This window comes from Lissotriton vulgaris, chromosome 4_1 (genome assembly GCF_964263255.1).
Source record: "Lissotriton vulgaris chromosome 4_1, aLisVul1.2, whole genome shotgun sequence".
In the NCBI taxonomy this organism is placed as follows: domain Eukaryota; kingdom Metazoa; phylum Chordata; class Amphibia; order Caudata; family Salamandridae; genus Lissotriton; species Lissotriton vulgaris.
In genome coordinates, this window is record NC_141691.1 from 1297055159 (window position 1) to 1297081001 (window position 25843).

At 47.4% G+C, this 25843-nt stretch overlaps 1 protein-coding gene across 3 annotated transcripts in view; it reads left to right on the top strand.

Moving 5' to 3' along the window:
* RPRD1A (regulation of nuclear pre-mRNA domain containing 1A) overlaps nt 1-25843 on the top strand; it is a 431185-nt gene that overhangs the window by 119285 nt on the left and 286057 nt on the right. For all 3 annotated transcript variants that reach the window (XM_086965530.1, XM_086965532.1, XM_086965531.1), the window contains exon 3: nt 18667-18773. In XM_086965530.1, the coding sequence (XP_086821656.1) occupies nt 18667-18773 (107 nt within the window). The remainder of the gene's footprint in view (nt 1-18666; nt 18774-25843) is intronic.

The window sequence follows — 25843 nt, forward strand, 5'->3', positions numbered from 1 at the left end:
GGCATGGTAACAGACCAGATCATCTGAAAAGGAACATAGTATTGTATACTCTAAACAGACTGTTGCTTTCAACAGCCTCCAAATCAGTATGGGTGTTCAAAAATTAGGACAGCTTCTTGGGGCGGTAGAAGCTTTGTCCAGCTAATTTGTCAACTCTGGAGCTAAATCCCTATGCACCTGAAGTCAGGCAAAGCAGAATTTCAGGAAGAAGCTGAAATGTTGGTTGTTTTCCCTCTCATAATAGTTTCTTTCCCCAATACAGCAGTTGATCAGAACTAGATAAATGTTAGTGCCAAGAAGCCTTAGGGCATTTGTGTGCTCTACAAAATTCTAATCTCCTGCACTAACTTGGTTCTTAAACAAAACATTTTTCTTACCCATCCTATGGGACCACCTTTATAGCACTACACTTTTGTACACTACAAAAGTTGACATGAAAGTTGGTTTTCTTCGTAGCTATCAAAGCAGTTCACAAGGTCAGTGACTTAAAACCGTCAAAATATGAAAGACATTTGGATGAGTACAATACTCCGAGGCTAGGGTTGCTGTATGTACATAGCAACCATTTTTAGATCTTGGCTAGACGGCACATGTGCGGTCTCCTCGAGACATTTTTGTTTGCAGTTTACCATTTGTGCACTTCAACAAAACCCTTTGTTCCCATTTGTCATGGCATGCATGTGTCACGCCTCTCCTTGTGTTTGTCCTTGCCCTATAACCTTGATCAAGTACTTGTGTCCATCTATTGCTCCTGTTTTAAGAGCTATATTTTAAGTTGCGTTTAAGCACTCCGTACGACTATTAACTTTTCCATTCCACCCGCCCCTGTTTGTTTTGCTTCTTTCCTGTCTCGCCACTTAAGTCTGTATCTTCATCTCCCCTACCCCCTTTAATTGTGGTTTAAGCACTCCGTTTAAGTGATTGCTGCTTAGGTTCTGTCCCTATCCTGCACCCTCATTCTCAATAGCTGTTGTTGTTTCCTTTTACATTTGGAGATCAGCAAGTGGGAGAGGCTGTGGTGTTTTCCAGGCAGAACGTGAACTGCAACAAAAATCAAACAGAACAGCATATGAGGCCCTAATCTGAAAAGATTTTTAAGTGAGATGATTTTGAAAACTAGGGCCCCACAACCCTTGCACTATGAGCTGTGTACTGGCAACTTTCAAGTATATCACTGGTATGGCTAAATAACAATTAAAAAGAGGAAGCAGCTTAGAGTGGAAATTGGAGTACATGGCCTTAAAGGCATGAAAAGGAACCCTGGAACGGCTTTTCAACATTGCAGATACGAACTCGTACGAAATACACAAAATAAATACTTTTTATTGACAAAATACCTACATTTGCCAAGCATCTAAAACTGTATCGTTGGATTTTTCCACGGCATTCGTGTACCTGCGATGGGCTAAAAGTGTCCTGGGCCGAAAGTGTGTGGGGTTTGTTTAAAATAAAGAAGTAATAATAATTCCTCTTCATTTTTTAAAAACAAATTACTAACACAGTTATCTATACTACTATTATAAAGAGAGAACACAAACCTTTTGGCAAGGTAAACTCTGGAACCACAGCGCCAATCCACACACCCAATACATTGTTGTAATCCTCAGGGTGTGCAGATGGACATAGGCTATAGAAAATTTAAAAAAAACGTAAATTTAAAAATATAACTTAAAAAAAAGTAGTGCCCTTAAAGTAGCGCCGGCCGCGACGCTGACGTGGTGGGCCGGGGCGGGAGTGCACGCAAGCCTGAAATGCTGCCCCCAGCCCCCTTCTGCCCCAGGCAACGCTGGGGCGGGCTGCTAGTTGATAATGCAGAGAAACATGCACTTCATCGTAATAATTCTCCCACTTCCTCGTGGCACTGCTGTGCCTCCCTCTTTATCGCACAACTGCTCCTCCAGCTTTATGGTACAGTTTCTCCCCTGTCCAGCACGTGCTACTGCTACCCCTCATTACATCGCACTCCACTCTACCTACTTCACCCCACTTCAATCTTCCTCCAATCTACCCCACTCCAATTACTCCATTCTACGCAATCTACCACACTCTAGTCTACTTCAACATTCCCCACTTATTCTACCCCTCTAAAATCTACACCACTGCTATTTACTCAAATCTACCCCACTCCAACTCCTCCAGTCTACCCAATCTATCCCACTCCAGTTTACCTCAACCTACCTCACTCCAATCGGCCCCAGTCTACCCTACTCCGAACTACCCTACTCCAATTTACACACTCGACTGTACCCACTCCAATCTATGCCACTCTACCTCGCAACCATCTACCATTTAACTCCATTTATCCCTCCAATCTACCCCAATCCACTACTCCAGTCAGCCCCCTCCAATATACTGCAATCTACCCCACTACAATTTACCCCAGTCTGCCAGTCTACCTCGCAACAATCTTCCCCGCTCCGGTTTAACCCAATCTACCGCTTCAACCTACCGCACTTCAATTTACTCCAACCAACCCCACTCCAAATTCTCCAGTCTACCCCATGCCTATCTACCCCACCCCACCACACTCCAATCTACCACACCTTGCCCCACTCCAATCTACCTCACTGCTTTCTACCTGACTCTGATCTACCCCATCCTAATCTACCTCAACCTACCCCAATCTACCAAACCTTACCCCACTCCAATTTACCTCAACCTACCCACCATACCCCATTCCAATCTACTCCACGACAATGTCCCTCACTCCTATCTACCCCACTCCAACGACTCCATCCCAATCTATCACAATCTAACCCACGCAAATCTAACCACCCGAATCCCCCCCAGGAATCCCCCAACCTGCCCACTGCAATCTACTCCACCACAACCGATCTCAATGTAACCACTCCAAATTACCACAACAAAATCTATGCCATTCATCCCCAGCCTGTCCACTGCAATCTACTCCACTACCAGCCACACTGGTGAACAACATGGCTTAAACACATTGTTAAAGCCAATAGCTCTCACATAGGTGAAACCTATTGGCTTTGCCAATGCTTGTTATTAAAGGACACACCTCAGTTCATATCGGTTAATCTATTGAGGTGTCTACTTTTAGCTGACACAGAAGGGTTAACAATGTTATATGTGCTTAGTGTTGGTGTACATTGATACTTTATTGCCTGGTAGAAAAGACATCAGAAAGGCAGAGCAAAATGTTGGTTTTGTATAGTCTTGTCATGGCATAGTCATTTCTAAAGGGCGTTTACCAGATGCATTCAGTTTATGCAAGATTAAAATCAACACTTTTAGGTACACTGCCCACGAATTCCACTTAAAGAAAAGAGGTACAGTAGCAATCTTAAATGTTTAACTAACATTTGTAGGTCAGCAGCATAGAGATGTATCTTTCCATACATCTAGAAGACCGTATTGTGTCGAAACACAAGCTGGAAAAGAAGACCAGGTACTGCTGTGCAATCTATGAACAACAAGTTTGCCTACAGCACACATGCGGCAAATGGAAAACATTACGTACTTGTAACTTGCTGTTTCAATTCAAAGCAAGAATTAAACCATACCATTAAAAATTTTACATGACATAAGTGAAGGACATTATACATTGTAACGTGATTTTCTCTGTCTGTGTTGTTCGAATTGCCTGTTAGAATAATTTCAGTCAATTTAATATGTTTTGGATATTCTTGTTGTTCTTTCACAGCAGTTTTAATAGTATCAGTGTTGCCTGTTGAATAAAACGAATCTATATGCTTGGAGAAGCCGTTGGCATACAGGCTATACTTCTCCTTCCTGCCAGATTGGTGGTTTTTTGTGTGCATAAACTGTATGCCGTAACAAAGCTTTTTATGTTTCCTGTCAAGATTAGACTCCAGTGCTGTGATGAGGAGCTTTCTCCATCATGGATTCGTGTGCTTTGAATTTGCCATTGTCCGCCTAGGAGTAATTGCTACTTTTAATGGAACAGTATTAAAATCTTCATTTAACATGGTATTCTTTGTAGCCTGCCCTAATATTTGTGTCTCCTGAATTCAGCTAATGAGATGGAGAGGCCTAAGTGGGCTGTGTAGTGATCATCCGATTTATTTTTCCTACTGCACACTATATTAAGTTAGTCAGTACAACTATGCTCTTTTTAAGATATTTCAGCTATTTCTGGCAAGAATGATTTAAGATGCACACCTCTGAAGCTTTCTGACCGAGTCTTCAGAACAGATGAAAACTTTTGGATGGTTTTTCACCTTACCGAGCTTTCACTACCTCCCGGTTGCAGTTGAGAATTTTGGAGCAAGGGGCGTGGGGTCGTTGGAGGTAGCAGTGGGTTCTTCTAGGGGGCTGCCTCTAGGCTATAAGGACAGGACAACGATTTTGAATTCACTTTAATGGATACTCAATTGCATATTCCTCTCGACATCTTCTCTTTATATCCGATCTACTTTTTCAGGAAATTGAGTTTGTAGCCAAAGGTGTTTATTTTATTACTTTTTTTAAAATCTCAGATAGCCTTCATAAGGAATGTTCTGTTGCAGCGATCATGATCTATGTACCACTTGTCATTCATTAGTCTATGGCTTTAAAAGCACGGACGTGCAAACATATGGATCCTTGAATTCTGGGCAGCAAAAGAGTGAAAGATGCTGGCAAGATTAGAGCTTCCCCTTTGAATAATTTAGTTACATTTTAATCTCCTTCCTAACGAGTGTTAAGCCTTTTGGTACAATAATGCTTCCTCGAGGAATGTGAGGTCCCTTACTTTGACTAACTCCTCACCAACTACACACCCAATTTCGATCGCCGTTCAATTGACAGTTCCTCTGTGGGCAAAGCAATTGCTTTTTCTTCTATGTCACTACCTCCGTGACTAACCCTAATGACATCCACTGCTTTGACCACCTCATAAACAAATCCTTTCCACATAATCTTGTTTATAAGATTATACGTATTCAGTGATGATTACACTTTCATCAGGCTTTGGCCAATTCCAAAATTACAGTTAGCACAACGTTTGTCACTGTTGAATGTTTTCTCAGAAAGGTGCGAAGCACAGTCTTGATGAGGAAAACGAAGAGAAGTGTTTAGGTTTCTAGGACAAAGATCAATGTATCAACATGCATAATACTCTCTGATGAGGTGGAGACATCAATGTATAAAGTTTGAGACATTCTCTTGGACCTTCCTGTGCCATCCGCATTGACCGCTTGATTTGAGCAGAGTTGTTTCTGGGCCAGATGGTGCATGGTTTCAACAGGAAATGCTGAGTCTCTTGCAGACACAGGCATGTTACCACTGGTTACTAATGCGCAACAGCATTACCCTGCCACCTTCTCTTTCAATTGGGCAGATATTTGACCCTTTAGTGGGATCCGCAGAGAAGCTATGGTTGCGTATTTTCAGAAGAACAGCAAATCAATTGGAAGGAAGCATCCCTACTGTTTATCAATCAGGGTAATATTTTTGCACACCTGGGTATGAAATCTCCATCCAGCGCACATGGGAATAATGGTTAAAAAAACACAAAGTGCCAGACTCTTGCCTGAAATGGCTAGTAGTACAGATCAAAGCTGCCTCTGCCTCGAGGCAGCTACAGAGTCTGTCAATTCAATGCCACACCCTCGTGCTCTGCCTCCTCATATGCAGGGAAGAATATTCAGTTTGAGGGACAGCAAGAATTCTGGACATGCACTTTGATGGGGGAAGATATCTTTAAAAAAAGTATCAATACAACTTTGCAAACAACAATATCTTTTGGATCTCTTTTAACTCTGAGACAGCATCTCCTTTCGTGGCACAGGTGGAAGAACTTTCACTTGGATGATATTGATACTCCTACCAAGCTTTGTCATCTGTTCTTTTCAATGAAACAACATCAAAGCAATTTCTACAGACACCCACAGCAGCAGAAGGCTTCCATCAGGACCCCGGCTACAAAACACTTGTCTTCCCATGGATCACCCCAACATTCACCTTGCTTTCGTTTCCTAGTGGGTAAAGGAACATCTCTGACCATCTGGAGAATTTGAAACCAAATCCTTTGGAGTGCATTTCCGAGTTCAATCAAATTTAGACATTCTTTGGAGTTTGTCTAGGTATTTCCAATTCAAGAAGACCTTTTCTCAATGCTTTTAAATGGGGTGATAATCAAACATCCAGAGAAACAGACAAATAGCAGATCCGCTCTCGCTCATAAAAAGTCTGGCAGGTGCCAGCACACTGGATGTTCACTTATTAATCTCTTTCCTAAGGAAACAGACCTTCACAGTGTGAGGTTACGTAACCTCATTCGCCTGTATTTAGAGGAACATGTTTTAGTGTGCATTTATTTCATGTTAACCTGATTTTATGTACCCAGAGAACGGGGAATTTCTTTGATTCCTTGTAGACCAGCAGAATCATTAGATATGCTTCCTCTGCTTTTATCTGAAATCTAATTGCTTGATGTCAGTAGCTGCTCCATTTTTTTTTTTTTTTGTAAAACAATTTTTATTGCAGATATCAATGTAAGCATTACAGTACATCCGTAAGTATATTTAACGCGGGACATCTGATACTCACATTTTTTTTTTTTTTTTTTTTTTGAAAACCTTTATTATTCCTTCACAGTTCTACACAGCTTGTCGCCTACAACCCGACTGGGCCGGCCGCTATTCAAGGTGTCAAAGGAAAACGTTCTTTACAATACAATTGTGCTGGTAATTGCCAAAGTCATGAAGGTAAAGATCGGCAAGCGAGTGGTGAAGGTTAAATACGAATGGTCCATGCTTGGTGAATGAGGTTTTCATTTTCTGTTTTTTACCTAAAGAAAGAACATTCAAAACTCCGGGAAATCACAGTACGATCAATGAGTATGCTTATTGACAGTTAGACATGAGTTTATTCCTGAGTCGAAACCAGCCTCATGCACGCCCACAAGGCAAGTTAGGGTGTGAGCGAACCATCTCCACCCCCCCATCCCCCCTGAAGTACCCCCCATACTAATCAGCCCTCCTCATTCCAACCCGTCTTCCTCATCCGAGTCTAACGGGTCGTCCTCAGGTAGTGGATCGCAGATGTCGCCCCGGTAGGCGTTCCATGGGGACCACACCTTGTTCCATTTGGCCGGACAGGCCCTGTTCAAGTAAACCGCCCTTTCTGCAATCATGGCCCTGTCCATATTTATGCACCACTGTGAGGCCGTCGGGGGTTCCGCCACCCCCCCAGCGCTGCGCGATGTCTCGCTTAGCCACCATCATCCCCAATGTTACCCAGAGGCGGCCATGCCGGGACAAGTCAGTTGGCTCCCACACGTTGAGGAGGCATAGTCGCGGCTCCGGCAACACAGAGACCCCCAGCGCCTGCGACACTGTGCGCATGACCTGACGCCAATAGGTGTGTATAACTGAACAATCCCAGAATGTGTGAAAGAGTGTGCCCTCCTCCCCGCAGCCTCGCAAGCAGAAGGGGTCAGGGGACCGTTGTATGCGGTGAAGCAGAGTCCTGGTGTAATATGTTCTATGTAGAACTTTAAGTTGGATGAGCCTCATTCTGGCCGATATGCCCGCTTCCTTGGGGGAAGCCAGTGCCTCGTTCCATTCATGTTCATCTAGCTCGCCCACTTCCTGCTCCCATTTCTCCTTAAGAGACACTAGTGGGTCTGGGGAATTGTTGAGGAGTTTTCGGTAAGTGAGGGAGGTGGCCTTTTCTATCATATAGTCCGTCAGGAGGCGATCTTCTAGCGGGGAGGACGCGGGGAGAGTCGATCCCGCCGGGATAGCTGCCAGTAATGCATGACGGATTTGGACATACCGGTAGGTTTCATGTGGTCCTAGGTCATAGATCTCCTTCAAACGGGCAAAGGTGATAACTCCCCCACGCTCCCACATGTCCCCCACCGTAGAGATGCCGATATCGTCCCAACGGGAGAACCCCTTACTGATCCGAAGATTGCCTAGGGCTCGTGTGTCCCAGAGTGGAGTGAGCTTAGTGAGCGTGTCTTTCCACCCTAGCGCAGCTGTGGCTGCGTGCCAGGTGGCCACTGTGAGCCTTGTAGGGCCCCTCAGCGATCTGAGTTTCCGTCGGTCATAAAGCCGTGCCAGCAGGTTATTGGTGCCCAGTTGAGCCCTATCTGCCTGGAACGCTGGGTCCGATTGCGATGCATGCAGCCACTGGTTGATAGGTCTGAGCTGTGCCGCCCAGTAGTAGAGATACAGGTTGGGGAGTGCGATGCCGCCCTCGTACCAGCTCCTACAGAGCTTGGCGTGTGCTATACGTGCCGGGCGGTTGCCCCATAGCAGACCAGAGACCACTGCCGCCACTCTCCTGAAGTATGTTTTTGGTACAGCGAATGGGGTATTGTCTAGGATATATAGGAAACGGGGCAGGGATTTCATCTTAAACAGGGCCGCTTTCCCTAACATCGTCAACGGTAACCCCGCCCAAAAGCTTGCATCTTGTTTGAGGCGGTCAAGCGGTGGCAAGAGGTTCAGCTTTTCGTGTTCTGCCGGGTCACCCGTGATGTGGATACCTAGGTACTTGAATGAGGAGCCGGCCAACCGCAGAGGGCAGTCCGGACCAAGCGTTGGGTGACCACCGGTCAGGGCGTACAACTCTGATTTATCCCAGTTAATAGTGTAGCCTGACATCTCGCCGTGGCCATTACAGAGGCGCAAGAGGGCCGGTATGCCCTGATCTGGGTCTGTCAGGTACACCAGCATATCGTCCGCATAAAGCGATATGCGGTCCTCCCAGCCCTCCCTCCATTTAATCCCTTTAAGTAAAGGGGTGGTCCTGATGCGGATAGCCAGAGGCTCCAGTGAGAGTGCAAAAAGAAGGGGGGAGAGAGGGCATCCTTGTCGGGTGCCACGCTTGAGCGGGAAGGAGCGTGAAATGTGGCCGTTTACTACCACGTGTGCCACCGGTGCAGTGTACAGCAATTTGATCCAGGAGATGAAGATGGGTCCAAATCCCATATACTGAAGGACCTCAAAGAGATAGGCCCACTCCACCATGTCAAAGGCCATCTTCGCATCAAGCGCCAATATAGCCGCGGGTTCGCCTATGTCATCCGCCCTCGCTATCACCCCGTGCACCCGTCTGAGATTGAGCGAGGTGTTCCTGTGGGGCATGAACCCTGACTGGTCCGGGTGAATAAGATCGGACAGATGGGGCATGAGACGATTTGCTAGGAGCTTTGCTAGAATTTTACTTTCCGCGTTAAGCAAAGATATAGGGCGGTATGAGGAGCAGTACTCGGGGGGGCTTACCAGGCTTAGGAATAGCCACAATCGTGGCCGTCCGTTGGTCTAATGGGAGCAGCCCCTTACCACGACATTCTTCATACATTTTGAGCAGGTACGGGCTGAGAACGTCTGAACGTGCTTGGAACCATTCGACTGGGATGCCGTTTGGCCCCAGCGCTTTGCCCGTACGGAGGGCCCCAATGGCTATCCGCAGTTCGTCAGCGGTAAATGGTGCCTCCAGCTCCGCCACGGCCTCCGGTAGCAGTGTCGGGATGTTTATGTCGTATAGTGCGCTTTGGGCTGCAATCGCGGTGATGTCCCGTTCCGGGGTGTATACTTTTTCAAAATGGGTAGCCAGTGCCTCTACCACGCGATCCGGGTCCGTCTGAGTCCTACCCTCCTCGTCCTCGACCTGCTGGATCCCTCTGGAGCTACCCCCTCTCTTATCGAGCCAGGCCAGCATCTTTCCCGCTTTGTCTCCAACATCGTATACTCGATTCTGTGTGTCTGAGATGTGTCCTTGTGTGATGAGCCGTGCGTGGTCTGTATATAGGCGCTGAGCAAGCTCGAGTGCGTGTGCTGTGTCATCCGTGGGGTCGGCTTCGTGGGCAGTGGTGGCCTCGCGCAGCCGGAGCTCATGGGCCGCGTGTTCAGCTGCCTGCTCCCTTCTGTGTGACGTTATAGAGCTGATAGCTTGCCCCCTCAAGACTGTCTTGTAGGCCTCCCAGAGGACCTCAGCCGAGGCTGCGGTCGGTTCGTTTTCTATGAAATAATGTGTCGTGGCGGTCTGCAGGGCCTTCCTGACCTTGGGGACTTTAAGATAAGAGGCGTGTACAGGGAAAACGCGGCGGCGTGTTCGTGTCCGTGAGGTGATGGTGAGAGTCAGTGGTGAGTGGTCTGAGATGCCCCTATGGTGTATGAGCACCTCCTCTACGCGCTGCAACCCGTCCCCCAACGCCAGGAAATAATCAATGCGGGATAGACTATTGTGGACGGTGGAGTGGAATGTGTACTGTCGCAGTGCAGGGTGAACATGGCGCCAAACGTCCACCAGCCCCAGTGCCTCTGTGAAGCGCTGAAACCTGGAGGGACCCCCCGGGAGGGCAGTTGCTGGGAACTTGTCCAGCTGTGGGTCTGCAGTTGCGTTGAAGTCCCTGCCTAGAAGCATGTCTCCCTCAGGGAGGGACAGCAAGAAGTCGCCCAGGGCTGGCAACATCACCGAGTGTAATGAAGGTGGGATGTAAACTGAGACTATTGTTAAGGGGCGCCCGTCCCATTGTCCTGCCACTGCCGCAAAACAGCCCTGTGTATCAGTCCTAGTGTTGAGGGAGATGAAGTTGGAAGATTTTCTGATTAGGATGCCTGTACCCCGGGACCCAGTGGAGAATTCAGAGTGGGCCAACATTTTATACCCCCTTCTGTCCAGGGCCTTGGTAGCGCTACCCATTAGGTGGGTCTCCTGGAGGAGTATTAGGTCAGGTTTGTGACGTTTCACCTCGGACAGAACGAGGCCGCGTTTCACTTTATCACCTAGGCCGCGCACGTTCCAGGCAAGGAGTCGGAGGGCGGAGCCGCCCATCTGCGTCTCCTCCACTCTTATTGCGTTAAGCGGTTCATCCGCCATCAGTAAAAATCAGAAGCATAAACCATCGGCATAGACTCCACCGCCCCAGCAACGTTTCAATAACCATCATAGCACATTGTACAGTTTGAGATCGATTCTGTGGATGTCTCGTAAAAACGAACAAACCCCCCCCAACCCCCCCCACCCTGCCTCCCTGCCAAACGGACTCAAAACTGCCCGCCACCCCAACTTAGCAGAGCGCTTATCCCATGCCAAAAACAGAGTACTTGCGCGTCGGGGGAGAGTGTCCCCCAAAGCAGGCGGTCCCTCTGCTGTCCGGGCCAGCGTCCAAGAACGACTTAATGAGCAATCGTAGTGGGAGTAAAGTCCAGGTCACACATTCAGTCCCTCACGGTGGTTTCATTCGCCTCCAGCGGCCCCAACTTGGTCCCGCGACGGCGATCCATTTGCGCTGCCCCTGGTCGACGATTGTGAGCCCGGCTGGCCCTCCTCTTCTGTCCTGTTGCGTCGACGACTGGAAGTGCGGTCCACAGTGCGCCATCCATCCAGCCATTCTCTTGCGGACTCAGCCGAGTCAAAGAACCAGACCTTCTTGTCGGCCACCACTCTCAATCGGGCCGGAAACAACATGGAGTATGGCAGTTCTTGTTCGCGGAGCGTTCTTTTTACCTCGAAGAAGGTCCTCCTTCTGCGGGTGACCTCCGCCGTGTAGTCCGGGAAGAAGGATATCCGTGAATTTTGGATTTGGATGGGCGGTGCCACTCTGGCTGCCTGGAGGACTGCATCGCGGTCTCTAAAGTTAAAGAGTCTTGCCAGGATGGGGCGCGGGGCGGCCCCCGGCGTAGGTGTCCCGCCAGGGACCCGGTGGGCCCGCTCCACTGTGAAGAAATTGGAGAGTCCCTTCGGGGCCAGTTTTGTCTTTATAAGTTCCTCAACATACAGATCCATGGCTCCCTTTGTTTCCGACTCCGGAACTCCTAAGATACGGACGTTGTTGCGTCTGGAGCGCCCTTCATGGTCGTCCAGTTTGCTTTTAAGAAGTTTATTGTCCGCCTGCAGTCTCTCCATAGCCACTTGTAGGTCGGAGACGTCCTCTATCAACGATTTAGTCACCACCTCCACCTGCTTCACCCTTTCACTCATTTTCTGAAGGTCGGCTCTAATAAGGGTAACCTCGGCCGCAGTCGAACCCACTGTGGCCTGAACCTGTTCCAGTGCGCGCAGTACATCGTCCAGCGTGGCCTTTTTTGTCCCGTCGTTGTCCGCGCCCTTTCCCAGTGATTTCCGCTGCTCAGGTTGAGTGGACGTCTGGTTATCATAAGCAAATTTTCCGAGCTTCGCCTGGGCGGCGGTTTGTCGTGTCCCCTTCCCCGCCATTTTCCCTCTGTGGCAAAACACCGTTTATGCTGGAGCGGGCCAATCGTCCGTGGCCGGCCGCTTGGGGGGGGGCTACACAGAAGGTTCAGTCTGGGTACAGGCCAGGAGTAGCTGACGATGGCAAGGTGCTGCCGGCGGCCGCGGGGCTGTTGCGGCCTCGGCAAGGTCAGGCAAGATGGCGACCGCTGCTTCGCAGGTTCCACGGTGTATGCCGAGTGCAGCAAAGGGGGCACTACGGCGTAGCGCCACTGGATATGCCGTGTGAAGGGTGAAGTGGTCGCTGGGAAGGAATGCCAGCCGGTGGTGTCGAGTGCTATCGTCAGCGGCTACTTCCGGTTGATCGTGCCGGGGAGGGTTGACTTCCGCCCGGCCCAGGGTTCCACTCGACACCGGTGCTCGCCTCGTGCCACCAGGCCTTTCGTCCGTGAGGGGCGCGAATGAAGATTCGTCCCGTTGCTGAGGTCTGAGCGCTCCCAAATTTTTCTTGTGTGCGCCGTTCGGTCACCGCACCCAGGACACCCCTTCTGGAGTGATCAGTGAACGGATAGGCATGCGGATTGTTGCGGGACGCCGCCTTGCTACGGGAGCCTCTCTAGGTTGCCGCCGCCATCATCGGCTGCTAGCCACGCCCCCCTGATACTCACATTTCTTCGAGGTAGGACATACACAGCCTCACAACCCGCATCCCTGAGGCCGGGTGGCGACTATCACGATCAGTGCTTCCCCCTCCCTTCTAAAGGTCGGCATGTCCAGTGGTCAACCGCTATCTGCTTTTAACTTTTATCAACAAGTCCCCCCCCCTCCAGCATCCAATCATTGCATACAGTACTTCCTGGTATCATTGGGACGCTACATCCCCTTCCCCCAACGTGTGTCCCTCCCCCCTCCCCTCTGGTGTTCTGTGGTGTCCAGTGCCTATGTCCGGTAGCAGTATACTGATGTGTGTTGGTAAGCTCCGGAGTTTGGAGTGAATCATTGAGTGCGTGTGTCCATGGTAGGCGCTAGGAGCGGCACCGCCTCCCCCTGAACCTCTGGGTCTGTTGCCTCCCCCTCCTCCTCACTCTCCACTGCACTGTCCCGGAGCGCCTGGACTAGGATTTCCCATGCCATGGCCGATTCCTGAGCTTTCTCGTCCGACCCTCGTCGTGCTAGTTGGTATCTAATTGTACTCTCCGCTGCCGCCCATTTCTGAAACTCGGCCAGCCATTTCCTGTGTGTTGGTGCAGTCCTCGCCTTCCATCCCCTGGTGAGTTCCCTCTTGGCGATAAGTAGGCCCATGTCTATGAATTTGCCCGTCAGTTTATTTTTACATGTGTGTGGAAACCAGTGCAGGAGTGTAGTCGCACCATCGTAATGCAGATCCCTGTCCGTGACCTCATTCAATGTGTCGCCCACTTCCCTCCAGTAGTCCTGTAGGTGCGGACAGCCCCACAGCATGTGCAGTAAGTCCGCGCCTAATAGCGCACATCTGGGGCACGCTGCGTCCACTGCGCCAAAGTATCGTGCTATTTTATGTGGGGTAAGGTAGGCTCTATGGAGTATGTAGAGGTGTATTAATTGGAAGCGGGCGTTTCTGGTGCTCTTCCTGGCTCTCTGAACCAATTGAGCCCACGTCGTGTCCGGGATCTCCCTCTGCAGGTCCGTCTCCCATTGGGCTTTTAGACGCGCTAGAGGCTGCAAATTATCCTCGAGTAGTCTGGAGTGCAGACATGTGACTGCCTTGACCGTCCCTGCAGCCATCATCGTGTATTGGCATGCTGGCAACGTTGGGGGCTCAAGCAGCCCCTCCCCCCAGTGCGCCTGGATCACTCGTACCACGGCCGCATGCAGTAGATAGTCTCCCCTCGGGAGGCCGTATTGCTCCTGCAAGGTTTGGTATGGCGTGAGCACCCCATCAGTGTAAAGGTCCCCCACCATCTGCAGGCCAGCCTCCTCCCAACCTTGGAGGGCCGACCAGTCGCCGCCATGTGGAAACGCTGTGAGCATACCCAGCGGGATTTCAGGCGCATATGGATGGCCAGGACCGGCCCGCCTCTGCATGCGATTCCAGCAGAGCCTCAGCGTCCGTTCCTCCTGGGATAGTCCTCTGAGTGCAAGTTTCTGTTGCAAGGTGATGTACGCCAGTACGTGGCGGGGGGTGCCAACGTCCCTCTCTTGTTCCGGGCCCCGGTATACCCTTGCCACCTCCTGCGTGAAACTGCAGCTGGGCAGCTAAATAATAGAGCTCGAAATCAGGGACCGCGAGTCCGCCCTCATTCTTCGGGCGGGTCAGGGTCGCCAAGGCTATCCTCCGCCTGCCAGCTCCCCACAGGAAGGACACCACTTGGGACTTCAGGCGCCGAAAGACGCTTCCCGGTATCCACACAGGAAGAGTCCTAAAGAAGTATAACAATCGTGGCAGGGCAATCATTTTAAGCAGAGATACCCGGCCCGTCATGGACAAAGGAAGAGTGGCCCAAAAGGTCATGTTACCTTGCAACGTGCGGATACAGCGGCCTACGTTGCCTTCCAGCAGGTCTGCGGGCTCATGGTAGATATGCACCCCTAAATAGGGGAGATAGTCCGGCTCCCAGCGGAGCCTGGGACGGGTCCAGGGGCACCGCTCCGCCCTCCGGAGAGGGAAGAGGCATGTCTTTGCCCAATTCACTCTTAGGCCCGAGACCTCCCCGAATCGCACTAGAAGACTCTCCGCCCCCTCCACTGCTTCCTCGGCATTGTCCAAGAACAGCAGGAGGTCGTCCGCGTACAACGATATGTAGTGGTGGGTCCCGCCAACCTCCAGCCCCCGGTAATAGTCACCTCTCCTAGCCAGTGCCGCTAATGGTTCCATCGCGAGGGCAAATAACAGGGGGGAGAGCGCACACCCCTGTCTAGTACCCCTATGCACTTCATAGGGATCCGATATCAGCGCCCCCACCCGTACCCTAGCGCCAACCGACGCATAGAGCACCTTCGTCCATCGCACATAGCCCTCACCGATGCCAAAACTGCATCACCCTGTACAGGTAGCACCAATCCAGGCTGTCTAAGGCCTTCTCTATGTCGATCGCCATGACCATAGGGGCTTTGGCGAGCGGCGGGGGGTCCGCCACGAGCCTCAGCAACCTGCGGATATTGTGTGACGTGTTTCTGGTGGGTATGAAGCCCGACTGGTCCTTGTGGATCAGGTCCTGCATGTGGGCCACTAGCCTAGCGGCCAGTATAGTACTCAATATTTTATAATCTGTCGTCGGCATCGACAATGGTCGGTACGACGCCGGATCAGAACTGTTCCTACGCGGTTTTAGTAGGGGAATCATGATCGCCTCGCCCATCGAGCGGGGCAACTCCCCTTTCTCTTTCGCTTCGTTGTATATGATTTGGAGTTGTGGGGCTAGGATATCAATATATTTACCATAAAATTCAACTGGTAGCCCATCTACGCCCGGTGTTTTATTACGCGCCATTCTTTTTATGGCCCCTCTAATTTCCGCCAAATCAATTGGGCGTCAGTAGCTGCTCATCTCAGGACAAATGGCCACCCTCACAGCTGGACAGCTATCTTCTACAGGATTCCCAGATCCGAAACAAAACCATTTCTAGGCAGTTTTCTTTATTTGAGTGCCGTTCAACACTTGAAGAGCAAATGTGATGCCGTTGAACGAGGATTTAAGTGAGAACGAGCCTGGTAAAGGATTTCAAGAGTATAACTTTCTTGGTAGGGAGGTGGAAATTGCTGCTGGAAGCAGTGTCTTCATGCAATACCCTTGCCTTCAACTGCAGAATTCTGCATTAGGTCTGCTCATGAATTCAACTTCTAATGGATCGTGGTGAAAGACTCTAGGATGATGAGGGCAGGGTAACAATGGTTCTGAAGCACGCGCCGGGAGAGTGGCTAGAAGCTGAGACTCCTCTTCCTATGTTATATGGGACCACACACAGGTTCTACCTGGAATCTGGTGAACTTGTCTACTGAGATTTGTGCCTGCCCTGAGGAAGTAGTCTGGTGATTTTCCCCGAGACGAAACACGTGTTGGCTGTTGGCTACATTTGGTGATATCATCTATACCAACTCACCAACAAGAAGTTATTTGTAATACTTCTACAATTGTGATAAGAACAAAGGAAACAAGAAAATAAAGAAGATAACCAACCTGGAAACTTTATTGGACTGATAGTTTATTATGATTTAACTTTAAATGTCAATTTGTCCCTTGCTCGGGAGCGATATTTTGTTTGACTCCTCTTCTGGGTTTGTATTTCCGTAATAAGATGAGCTACTTCGCACCACAGATATTCCCTTCAGATATGCCCATTGGCATTCACTTTGAAGACTTGGTGATGAACGTCCACTGCTTAGAAAAGGGTAAATGTATTGTAACTGAGAGTTGCTGCTAGCTTTTCATACCTATTTGCCCAAAACGTTCAGCTGGACAGTTGCATCTGTTTTGCATAAATGAGCAAGGTGACGCTGTATCCGAGATTTTCTCTAGAAGCTCAGTTTATGACATTGAACAAACCGGTCCAAATTTGCTATACCAGTGGAATAACTCATTCTTCTAAAAGACCTTGTGGGTACTCCGACGAGATTAGAATGCCACAAATGGCATTTTGAAGATGCTAACTCCAAATAGTTGTTACCAAGTGTTGGATAACCCCTTTAGGATCGCTTTGCTGTAGTCAGAATTAAGAAATGCAATTCTCACCAATTGGGTCTGAGAAGCAGTCTTCCTATGAATTTGCCAAGACTCCAAGATGCTTTTTCTCCTATTCCCTTGATTCCCCGAGTGGTTTGCATGATCCAGTGAGAAATGCATAATGATGGTTGCTGTACCAGATTGGGTCAGGCAGCTTTGGTGTCTTGATATGAGAAATCTGTGGTTTTAGAGGCAGTGTCACCCCTCCTTCCCTCCCCACAATACTGCCTCACTCGGCTCAGTAGCATAACTTTAGTATCTGGAGTACAGTTGCTTAGACATTCCAGGGGGTTTGTAGGCTATTTTGCTTTTGTTGCCAGAGCAGGGTTCCAAGAAACCAATTAGCTCTACAATGAGAACTGTGTGCGGTTTGTGTAAATAGCAGGGGGGCACCAGATTATGACCTGGCCTCCTCAAATGCGACTGGTTTTGTTGCATTTGAGTCCAGTTTCTCTCGTTGCAAACAAAGCATTATGAGGAAGGTAATGTAGGAACACTTATAATCACTACCTTTTAATAACCTAAAGCATCTACTCTTATGAACAAAATGCAGTACTTTTGAAACAAACCAATTAGGCACCAGTTTTCATGATGTGGATGACTGCCTTCTTTCCGGAAATACCTCCATCCATTAAAAAGCTCGAAGTTGGGCATTGTCAAGTAGCACACGTTTCACCATGTTCCACAGGAATAAGGCAGCATATCACCCCTAATTGTTCCTAAAGTTCTGTTGAAATTTGGAGATCAGCCAGTTTTTCCGCCTTCCTTTCAAAATGCTGTTTCTCCTAGATAATGTAGGAAGGGAAGCCAGAACAGCACTTGGAGCACATTCTAGAGGTATGTAAGGCCCTGATCTGGAGGCGTTGGTGCTGAGCTAAAAAGTGCTCCAATGTTCAGAACTGGTTTAGTTTATTTCTGCCTTATCTGTGCTTTACCTACGATTTTTACTGCTTGCCACTTTAATCCAGCACATGTGTATCTGAGACACACCCAGTGTTTTGAAAGTTACATGCTTGCTGCTACAGTTTCCCAGCATGGTATCGTTAACATGCTTGCATGCAACTCGACTGTCTGAGACTTATCATTTTCACACTTTACCTGACTGTCAATGTGAAGATGGCATTAGAGGGGCAGGTGGTCAGTGTTTGATCTTAATTTATAGATTTGGTAATATAAGACGTTACATACTCTGTGGCATGAAATGTGTTTCTTAAGTTATGCTGTGGTAGATGTAATTGGGATTTCCACCCTGACCAGCAGAATAATTCAAGGTGTGTGAATCCGACAGATACAAAGGTTTGAGAACTTCAGTTACATGTAAGTAACCTGTTATTTTTTCTTTTTTGGTCCATCTATGACATTTCAGTGCTGTCACCTTTTATATTGTATTAACCAGTTCTATGTGCATTGCTGTTCACTCTGAACAAACTACCATCTGGATGTAGTTTGGGGTCTTGGCTCAAAAGTATAGGAGACAGTTGTTGTGTGTGTTTTTTTTTTAAATCTAAATATTTTGTTTTCTTACAACTGCTGTGTAAATAAAGGATAGTTGGCCTTGTTTGATGCTCCATCAACTATTTGTGACAAAAAGGAATGTAATGGACATTTGTCTTCCCCCTTCATCATGCATGTTGGCAATGTCATGAATGTTTTATATTCGGATTACACATTTGATTTATGAAGTACTAATGCAACAGACATGGAAGTGTGAACAGGTTTGCATCACAAATGTTTCAATTTTAGATAAATGCATTGTAACATTATAATACTCTATGATCATGGGGAAATTGCTGTTCTCAAATCATTGTGTATCTGTATATCTAATGTAGTCTTAACTCTTTGTTCACAGTGAGACTGACGAAAACTGTAAGAAGCATCTCAGCAGAGTAATTTCTATTTGGGAAGAAAGGGCCGTGTATGACAATGAAGTGTTAGATCAACTCCGTGAGGCTTTGTGTAAGTGTGTTATCTTGGTTTTGCTTAGTTTAAGGGATGTACTTGATCTAAAAGCACAAGTTGCATTTTTCTCAGAAGAAGATCAAATCAATGTATGACTCCCTCAAGTTATTCTGTTTTTCCAATATAGGCATTGACATGTTGTTTCTACTGTTGGCAAAGCAAAACTTTGAATACATTTATTTTTGGATGTAGCCTAAAATATAGCCTGAATGTTTCTCCTGAAGCAAATGGCCTTGTCACTTATAAAGTGGGGTTGTGCACAAATGCCGTGGACCCTCTTTACCATCTTTTTCAGTTGCTTCTAAATTGGCTGATAGAAACTCTTAACTGAAGTGAGCTTTTAAAAAACTGGCTTCAACAAAAGTTTAGGATCACAAAGGTCACTTAATCACCTGATCTCACATCAGTTCAGTTAGAGGACCTTCCAAACTCTTATCCTGTATAATATTTAGATTCATAAAATTCTCAAAGAAAGAGGTTGTCTTTAATGCTGTGTCTCTAGATAATTCAGCTTTACTTTAGCTGTCTGATCTTAAATTCCCGAGAGACCACATAAAATGGTTGATCGTATTTTGCCTAATATTTTAGTGTTTTAATCCATTATGCTTCTTCAGTGTTTGTGAATAATTGTGACATTTATGTAATGTGAATTTCTAATTTTATAAAGATCTGGTGTAATATCTAACCCAGAAGATTAAACTATGCGTAAAGCATTTCAATTTCCACATCCTTTTTAAAAATGATAATAATAAAGTAACGAACCTGATTTAACCCAGAGAAGAACGGTAATTTGACCCCTATATTTATGGTCGGTGGTGTTGACTTTGTCAGAGAGTAACCATTATTCCTCCCCAACCCCCCAACCTTTTGGAGCTGCACTTCGGAGCACTAGTGTCTACATGTCCCCTTGCTTTGTTTCAAATGCTAGTGGATCTTTATTTCTGCGTATCATTTTTCTTTTTTATTTGGATGCTTTTCTCTTTCTTCCTTCAACCCACAGATATCTGGTATTTTGAGCCTAATTGCTGTCTTGTAACTGCCAGGCTCATGTGGTACCAAGTTTTTTTTTGTAGCACCTTGTTATTTTGTTGACAGCCAATTGTACTGAGGTGTAGAAACCTACTTCTATTTTTTTTTGCACTGCCTTTCTCAACGTGACGAGTGTCCGATCTATGAGCAGGTGTCAGTGTATGAATCTTTGGGGTAATATCAAGAAACAAATTCAAACTAGCTTGTTAGAAATGGGGTTTCTGTTTGGCTATGGTATGCACTTAAGCCAAGCAGAATCCACCACTCTAGTCAGGATAAGGGGTTCACACATCTAAAGTAACTCCTGCTCACCCGCTTGGCACGAGCAGACCTGATTATCTCATAGGCAATGTGTAATGCATTTGCACATAACCAACAGTAATCTAGTGAAAACACTACAAAAGGACACCAACTAGTTTTTTTTTAAAATATCCAATATTTAGCTCTGTAAAACGAGACCCACAGCAATACAAATCCAACATACAGTGACCAAACTCCGTATAAAGCAAAAATAGACTTTAAAAACAGTTCCTTGAAGTTGATAGCTCTGTCCAGGGCTATCCCAGCATTATGAGCAAACATGTCCTACGGTTCTGGCTGACTGCATCGATGCGGGCCAGCTACGGTGTTAGACCAGAAAAAAAGTCCCTTTGGAGATGCAGGGCGTCTGATCTTGCGGTCAGCTACACAGGAGTGGCGTCGGCAGCTGTCAGTTCTGGTAGTTGGTGCAGGAGTCATCGGGCCGTTGAAGTCACATGCGTTGCAGGTCGAACTCCATGAGTTTGAAGTCAGGAGTGCCGGCGTCAGGGCTGCAGTGTGAAGCGGAGTGGAGCGACGTGCGGTGTCCTGGTCGCGGTGTTGGCAGTAAATCGCTGACGGTTGTCCAGCAGTGTCTGAGACCAGGGCTGCTGTGTGAAGTGGGATGGTGCTTGTTCAGGTGCTGACAGGTCACGGCATAAGTAGCAGTGTCGTCATTGCTGAAGCGCTGGTGTCGTTGCTGAAGCCCTGCCGTTGTTAGACCCAAGGCTGCGATTCAAGACTGGGCAATGCAGTGTGCGGGGCCCAGAGGTCGCAGTGAGGCTGCGGCGTTGGTTGAGGATCTGGAGTCTATGGCATTGGTGGGCCAAGGCTGCGGTGTGGGACGGGACGGTGGGTTTAGAAACCTGCGAATGGTACCCCCAAACCACGGTGCAGGCAGTGGCGTTGGTCAGCTTGGAGCGTAGGTGAGACCAGGTCTGCGGTGCGAAGTGGAACAATGCTCCGTGTTCTCCACGAGCAGTGTCCACAGGTCATGGACAGGCAGCGGCGTTGCTGATGGCGTTGTTGGGGATACCAAAGTGGCGTGTGAAGTGAGGCTTCGCTCCGTGTTTTCCACGAGCGGTGCCCACAGGTCACGGTGCAAGCAGCAGCTCGGTAGGTGTGTCGGTGAGACCAGGGTTGCAGTGTGAAGTGTGGCGGTGCCCTCTGTGGTGCCTTCAGGTCAAGGAGCCGGCAGCAGCGTCGTTGACAGCATCAGGTTACCTTTTTCCTCTGGTAGCTGAAACATCCAGCCGGTACCCCGAAGAAGATGAAGTTGTTGAATTCCCTAAGACTTCCAACAGCAGGCAAGCTCTACATCCAGCCCTTGGAGATGCTCAGAAGGCAGAAAGAACAGTCCAGTCCTTTCCCTGCACATGACCATAGCAGCAACTGAGGCAACCCAGCAAAGCACACAGCAGAGTGCTCGTCTCTTCTCACAGCTCTTCAGCTCTTCTTCCTGGCAAGTTCCTTAGTCCAGCAGTAATCTAAAGTCCTGGGGTCAGGACCACAGTCAATTCAGGTGCAAGCAACAACTCCTCCCACTACTCTAAATGCAGCAAGGTCTATTCAGCCTGGTTGTGTCATAGCAGGACACTCAAGAAAATGCCTACTTTCTAAAGTGACATTTTCAAACACACAATTTAAAGACCATCTCCCTAAAGAAATGTTAATAAATTCTGCGTTAAAAGAGCCTAAACTCAATTTCTCTAGCTTGTCTCAATGGAAAGTTATACTTGTAAGATGTTAGTAAGCAACTCCCATAATAGCCTATGGTACAGATAGCCTTGCAATAGTGAAAAACTAAATTGGTGGTCTATCAAGACATGTCAAACACACCAAGACATGTCCTACCTGTCACATACACTGCACCCGGCCCAGGGGAGTACCTTGGGCCTACCTAAAGGGTGCCTTACATAAACTGAAGGTTTAGGGCCTGGCAAGTGAGGGCACTTTCCTGGTCGACATGGCTGTAATAACTGCTTGCAGACACTGCAGTGGCAGGTCTGAGAACCTCTTTGATGAGCTACTGGTGTGGGTGGCACAATCCGTGCTGTAGGCCCACTAATAGCAATTGATTTACCGGCCCTTGGCACAATAGAGACTTAGTAGTAATTCAAATAAGCCAATCATGGAAACACCAATCTATAAACACAATTTGCATGAAGAGGATGTGCACTTAAGCACTGAATAGCAGTGGTCAAGTGCCAAGAGTCCTAAAACCAACAAAAACCAGGTAAAAGAACAGGAGGCTAAAAAACAAAGTGTGGGGGGTGAACCCACTGAAAAAGCCTAGTCTAACACAGCCCAACCGGTTTTAAATTCAATACCTAGTTACAAAACTGATGTACGACCCTTTTTTCTTTTTACCATCAGAAGGTATTTCTTTACCAATATCTTTCATTATAGTACCACATAAAACAATAATAACCATTGATCTTACAAATAAGAATGTTTAAAATAAAAGCACGTTTTGTTAATAAAAAGAATTGCTAATACATCTGCCACCCCTGTGAATCTAGTCTATTGCCAAGTGTTTCTGCCAAGATTTAATCGGGAGTCTTGAATCCTATTAAAACTGTTTTTTACTGGGCTTACAATCTTATATACTGGAGTATTTTGTATCTGATCATAAATGTCTTGATTTTACGATCAGCAGGTGGGGTGCCTTGTTTTCAAGAGCTCAGTAATCGTACTGAATGAATAACGCATTTTAAATGGAGCACCAGGACCTTATTCTACAGTATATTCGTAGCCCTTTAACTGTTTAGTGTTTCAGGATGAACCCCCTCTTTGATAATTTGCTCTGCAGGTAGATGTCAACGCATTTCAAACTTCATGTAAGAGTGTACAGGATTTGTTCAGGAGGCCTTCATAAGGACTTTGGTGATCTATACGCCCCTTCTCCATTTGTTTCTTGTGTCAGAGAGCCCTGCGTTCATTTAGATATAATGGTTGTCTGCAGTTAACTGGTGGAGGTATGCCCTTATTCCCATCTCTCTGTTTTGATAAAGCTTGTCTAGTACCTTCTTCTGGACTTGGTATGATGACTCTGGGTAACTTCGGCAAGTCCTACGATGTTTCAACCACAGCAAAGCCTGATCTCTCTCTCCATCTTTGGATGAGGGCGTTTTGTAGTTTGAAATGGTGAAGCAGCTCGCCCTTACTAAGATGAAGACTGAACAAAGATTCAGGCTCCAATAGTGCCATGCCATGGCGACGATTAATCTAATTAGCTTGCTGCAGCTCTGAAGAGAAGGTTGCAGCCTCCATTATAGGACTCTGGGACGCAGTCCCAGGGCCCGAAAAAGTATTTAGGAAAAGGGCATAAGGAGGCAAGGTAGGGGACACCCTAACCCACCAGCACTTGTACGGATGACCCAGAAGACCCTCCACCTTCAAAGAGGAGAAATAATTTGAGGCCTCAAGTACTCGCACAGGACCTAGGGTGGCTCTCTCGTGAGGTACCACGGTACTCCGAGAACCACATACAAGCTTTCTCCCCATGGTTGTGTTGCTATGAGGCGGCATCTTGCATTGCAAGTACTGTTGAAATAGCTTGGCACCCAAAAAAAACAAAATGTGGTTTGGGCGCAGTGGTGGAGTAGGCTGCAGGCTCTGTTTCATACCCCTCGATGTGCGTGGCAGGGTTGGGTGCTGTATGGCCAACCTACCACTGCATGCAGCCAATGGCTGTGTGCAGCGCACATGTTGACTGTAGGTTGCCTGAATAGGTTCGGTATACCCTCAAGTGCGAATAGTATTTAAAAAAAAAATTTAAAGCTGAAAAAAAATTTGTTACGGTGATATTCTATTTGGATCTTGAAATTAGATTTAAAAAAACATGATCGGAAACATGTAGGGGTGGACTGTGTTAATTGTGGATATCCCACCCTGGTGAAGCGATTGCTTTAAATCTTTAATATACAACGCCCATTTGAAGTGAGGTTAGGTATTGTGCTGCTAGGGTTTTTCTATATGTGCGTACAGAAAGGTTTTGGGTCCAAAAAACTGACCAGCCTGGACCTCAACAGTTGCGAAACAGAAAAACATTTGGCTAGCCAGACTGCTTTGAATTACCATTAGAACCCACACAGCCAATGAGTGCTGCGTGACCAGGCCATTTGTTTAGCAACACATTTATTTTTGGTTCAAAATCAAGTTTTCAAAGTTCATAAAAACAGGACATCAAAGGAAAACACACCGTCAAAAACAAAAACAAGCAATTGTGTGCACCATGAGTACAAAATATACAGACACGAATACTGAATCTTCAAACATTAACAAGACACCAAAATGCAACTTAGAATCCAATACATACGATCCAAATCAATTGTAAATAAAGAACATATAACATGAAAAGGCAAAGCAAGACCAGTCCTTTAACTACAAAACCAGTGGACAGGCGGAATTCAAGGTGGAAAACAACTGCCTGCCTGTCCACAAGACCTGTGACTAAGTGTTCTGTCTGGTTGCACACAAGGGCCCACGTCAGTGGGGTAAATTGATCCCAGGTTGCACACTTCCTTCTTGTCACAGGCTGGGGGTCAACGCGTTTCGAACCAACATGATTCAAGGTTCTCCTCAGGACAGGGACTGGGTACAGTATTCACTGCACCACGAGCACAATGGGTTGCAGGGGTGAAGGAAAAACTGTGAAGCAGGACAATGACTCTGAACAAAATTAATATGTCGGAAGTTCAGGGCGCCCGCCCAGCGGTACGCTGTTGAAGGATGTGTCAAAATTCACATTCTTTTTTTGTACTGAGCGCCGTCTGACAGAGTGAACGGCTTCGGGAATTCGTTAACGGGTGGGGTGGGAATTAATCTGCCGCACGAGGCCGATGCGTAATGAAGATCGAATCCGCTGCTGAAGGCGTTCAAGGAGTCCTTGCAGGGTTTTTCTATAGGCACCTGCAGTTTTCTCTCGAGGAGAGACTATTGTTATTCCTGAGAACCCGAGAAAGACTCCCTATTCCTACCTCTAACAGGTTTTTTCTGTTGAAAAGCTTGGATAACAACAATTGACTCCCTGATCATTCTAACGCTCTTGGAAATTGTGTAAATGAGAAACTGCCCTTGTCAATGAGCCCAACCCGTAACTAATGAGGCAAACACAAGGCCCTGATTTAAGAATTATTAGTTGGAATATTGCAGGTATTAGATCTAAACTGATGGATGCAGAATGCCTTTACCTAATCACACAGTATGATGTGACCATGTTACAGGAAACTTGGGCTCAGGAACCTTTTTTTCTGGGCGTAAACAAGAGTTTCAAGGTGCTGCTAGAAATGGAGGGTCGAGACCTTTGTAAATTGAAATTTTTAGTTATGTATTTAGGTCAGCTATAATTACCGACCACGCTTGGAAGTCATCTTCTAGTTTGTCGTCCCATTCTCACTCTCTTCCCACTCACACATTTCCTTCAACCATCTTTCACTCTTCGGGGGTGTCGGTTTTTACCACTGTTCGAATTGGGGGTCTCTGGTTGGCACAGGTCAGTACTTGTGATAAGCAGGGACCCTCTCCTCCAGTCAGGGCAAGGGAATTACCCTCTTAAAATAACCCCTGCTCACCCTCTAGGCGGCGTGGCGCGAGCAGTCGAGGCCTATTTCAGAGGCGATGCAAGTTAAGCATTTGTGACCACATACAGTAACCCAGTGACAACACTACAAATGGACACCACACAGGTTTTAGATCAAAAATAAGTTTTACTTTATATAGAGTTACAACAAGACCAA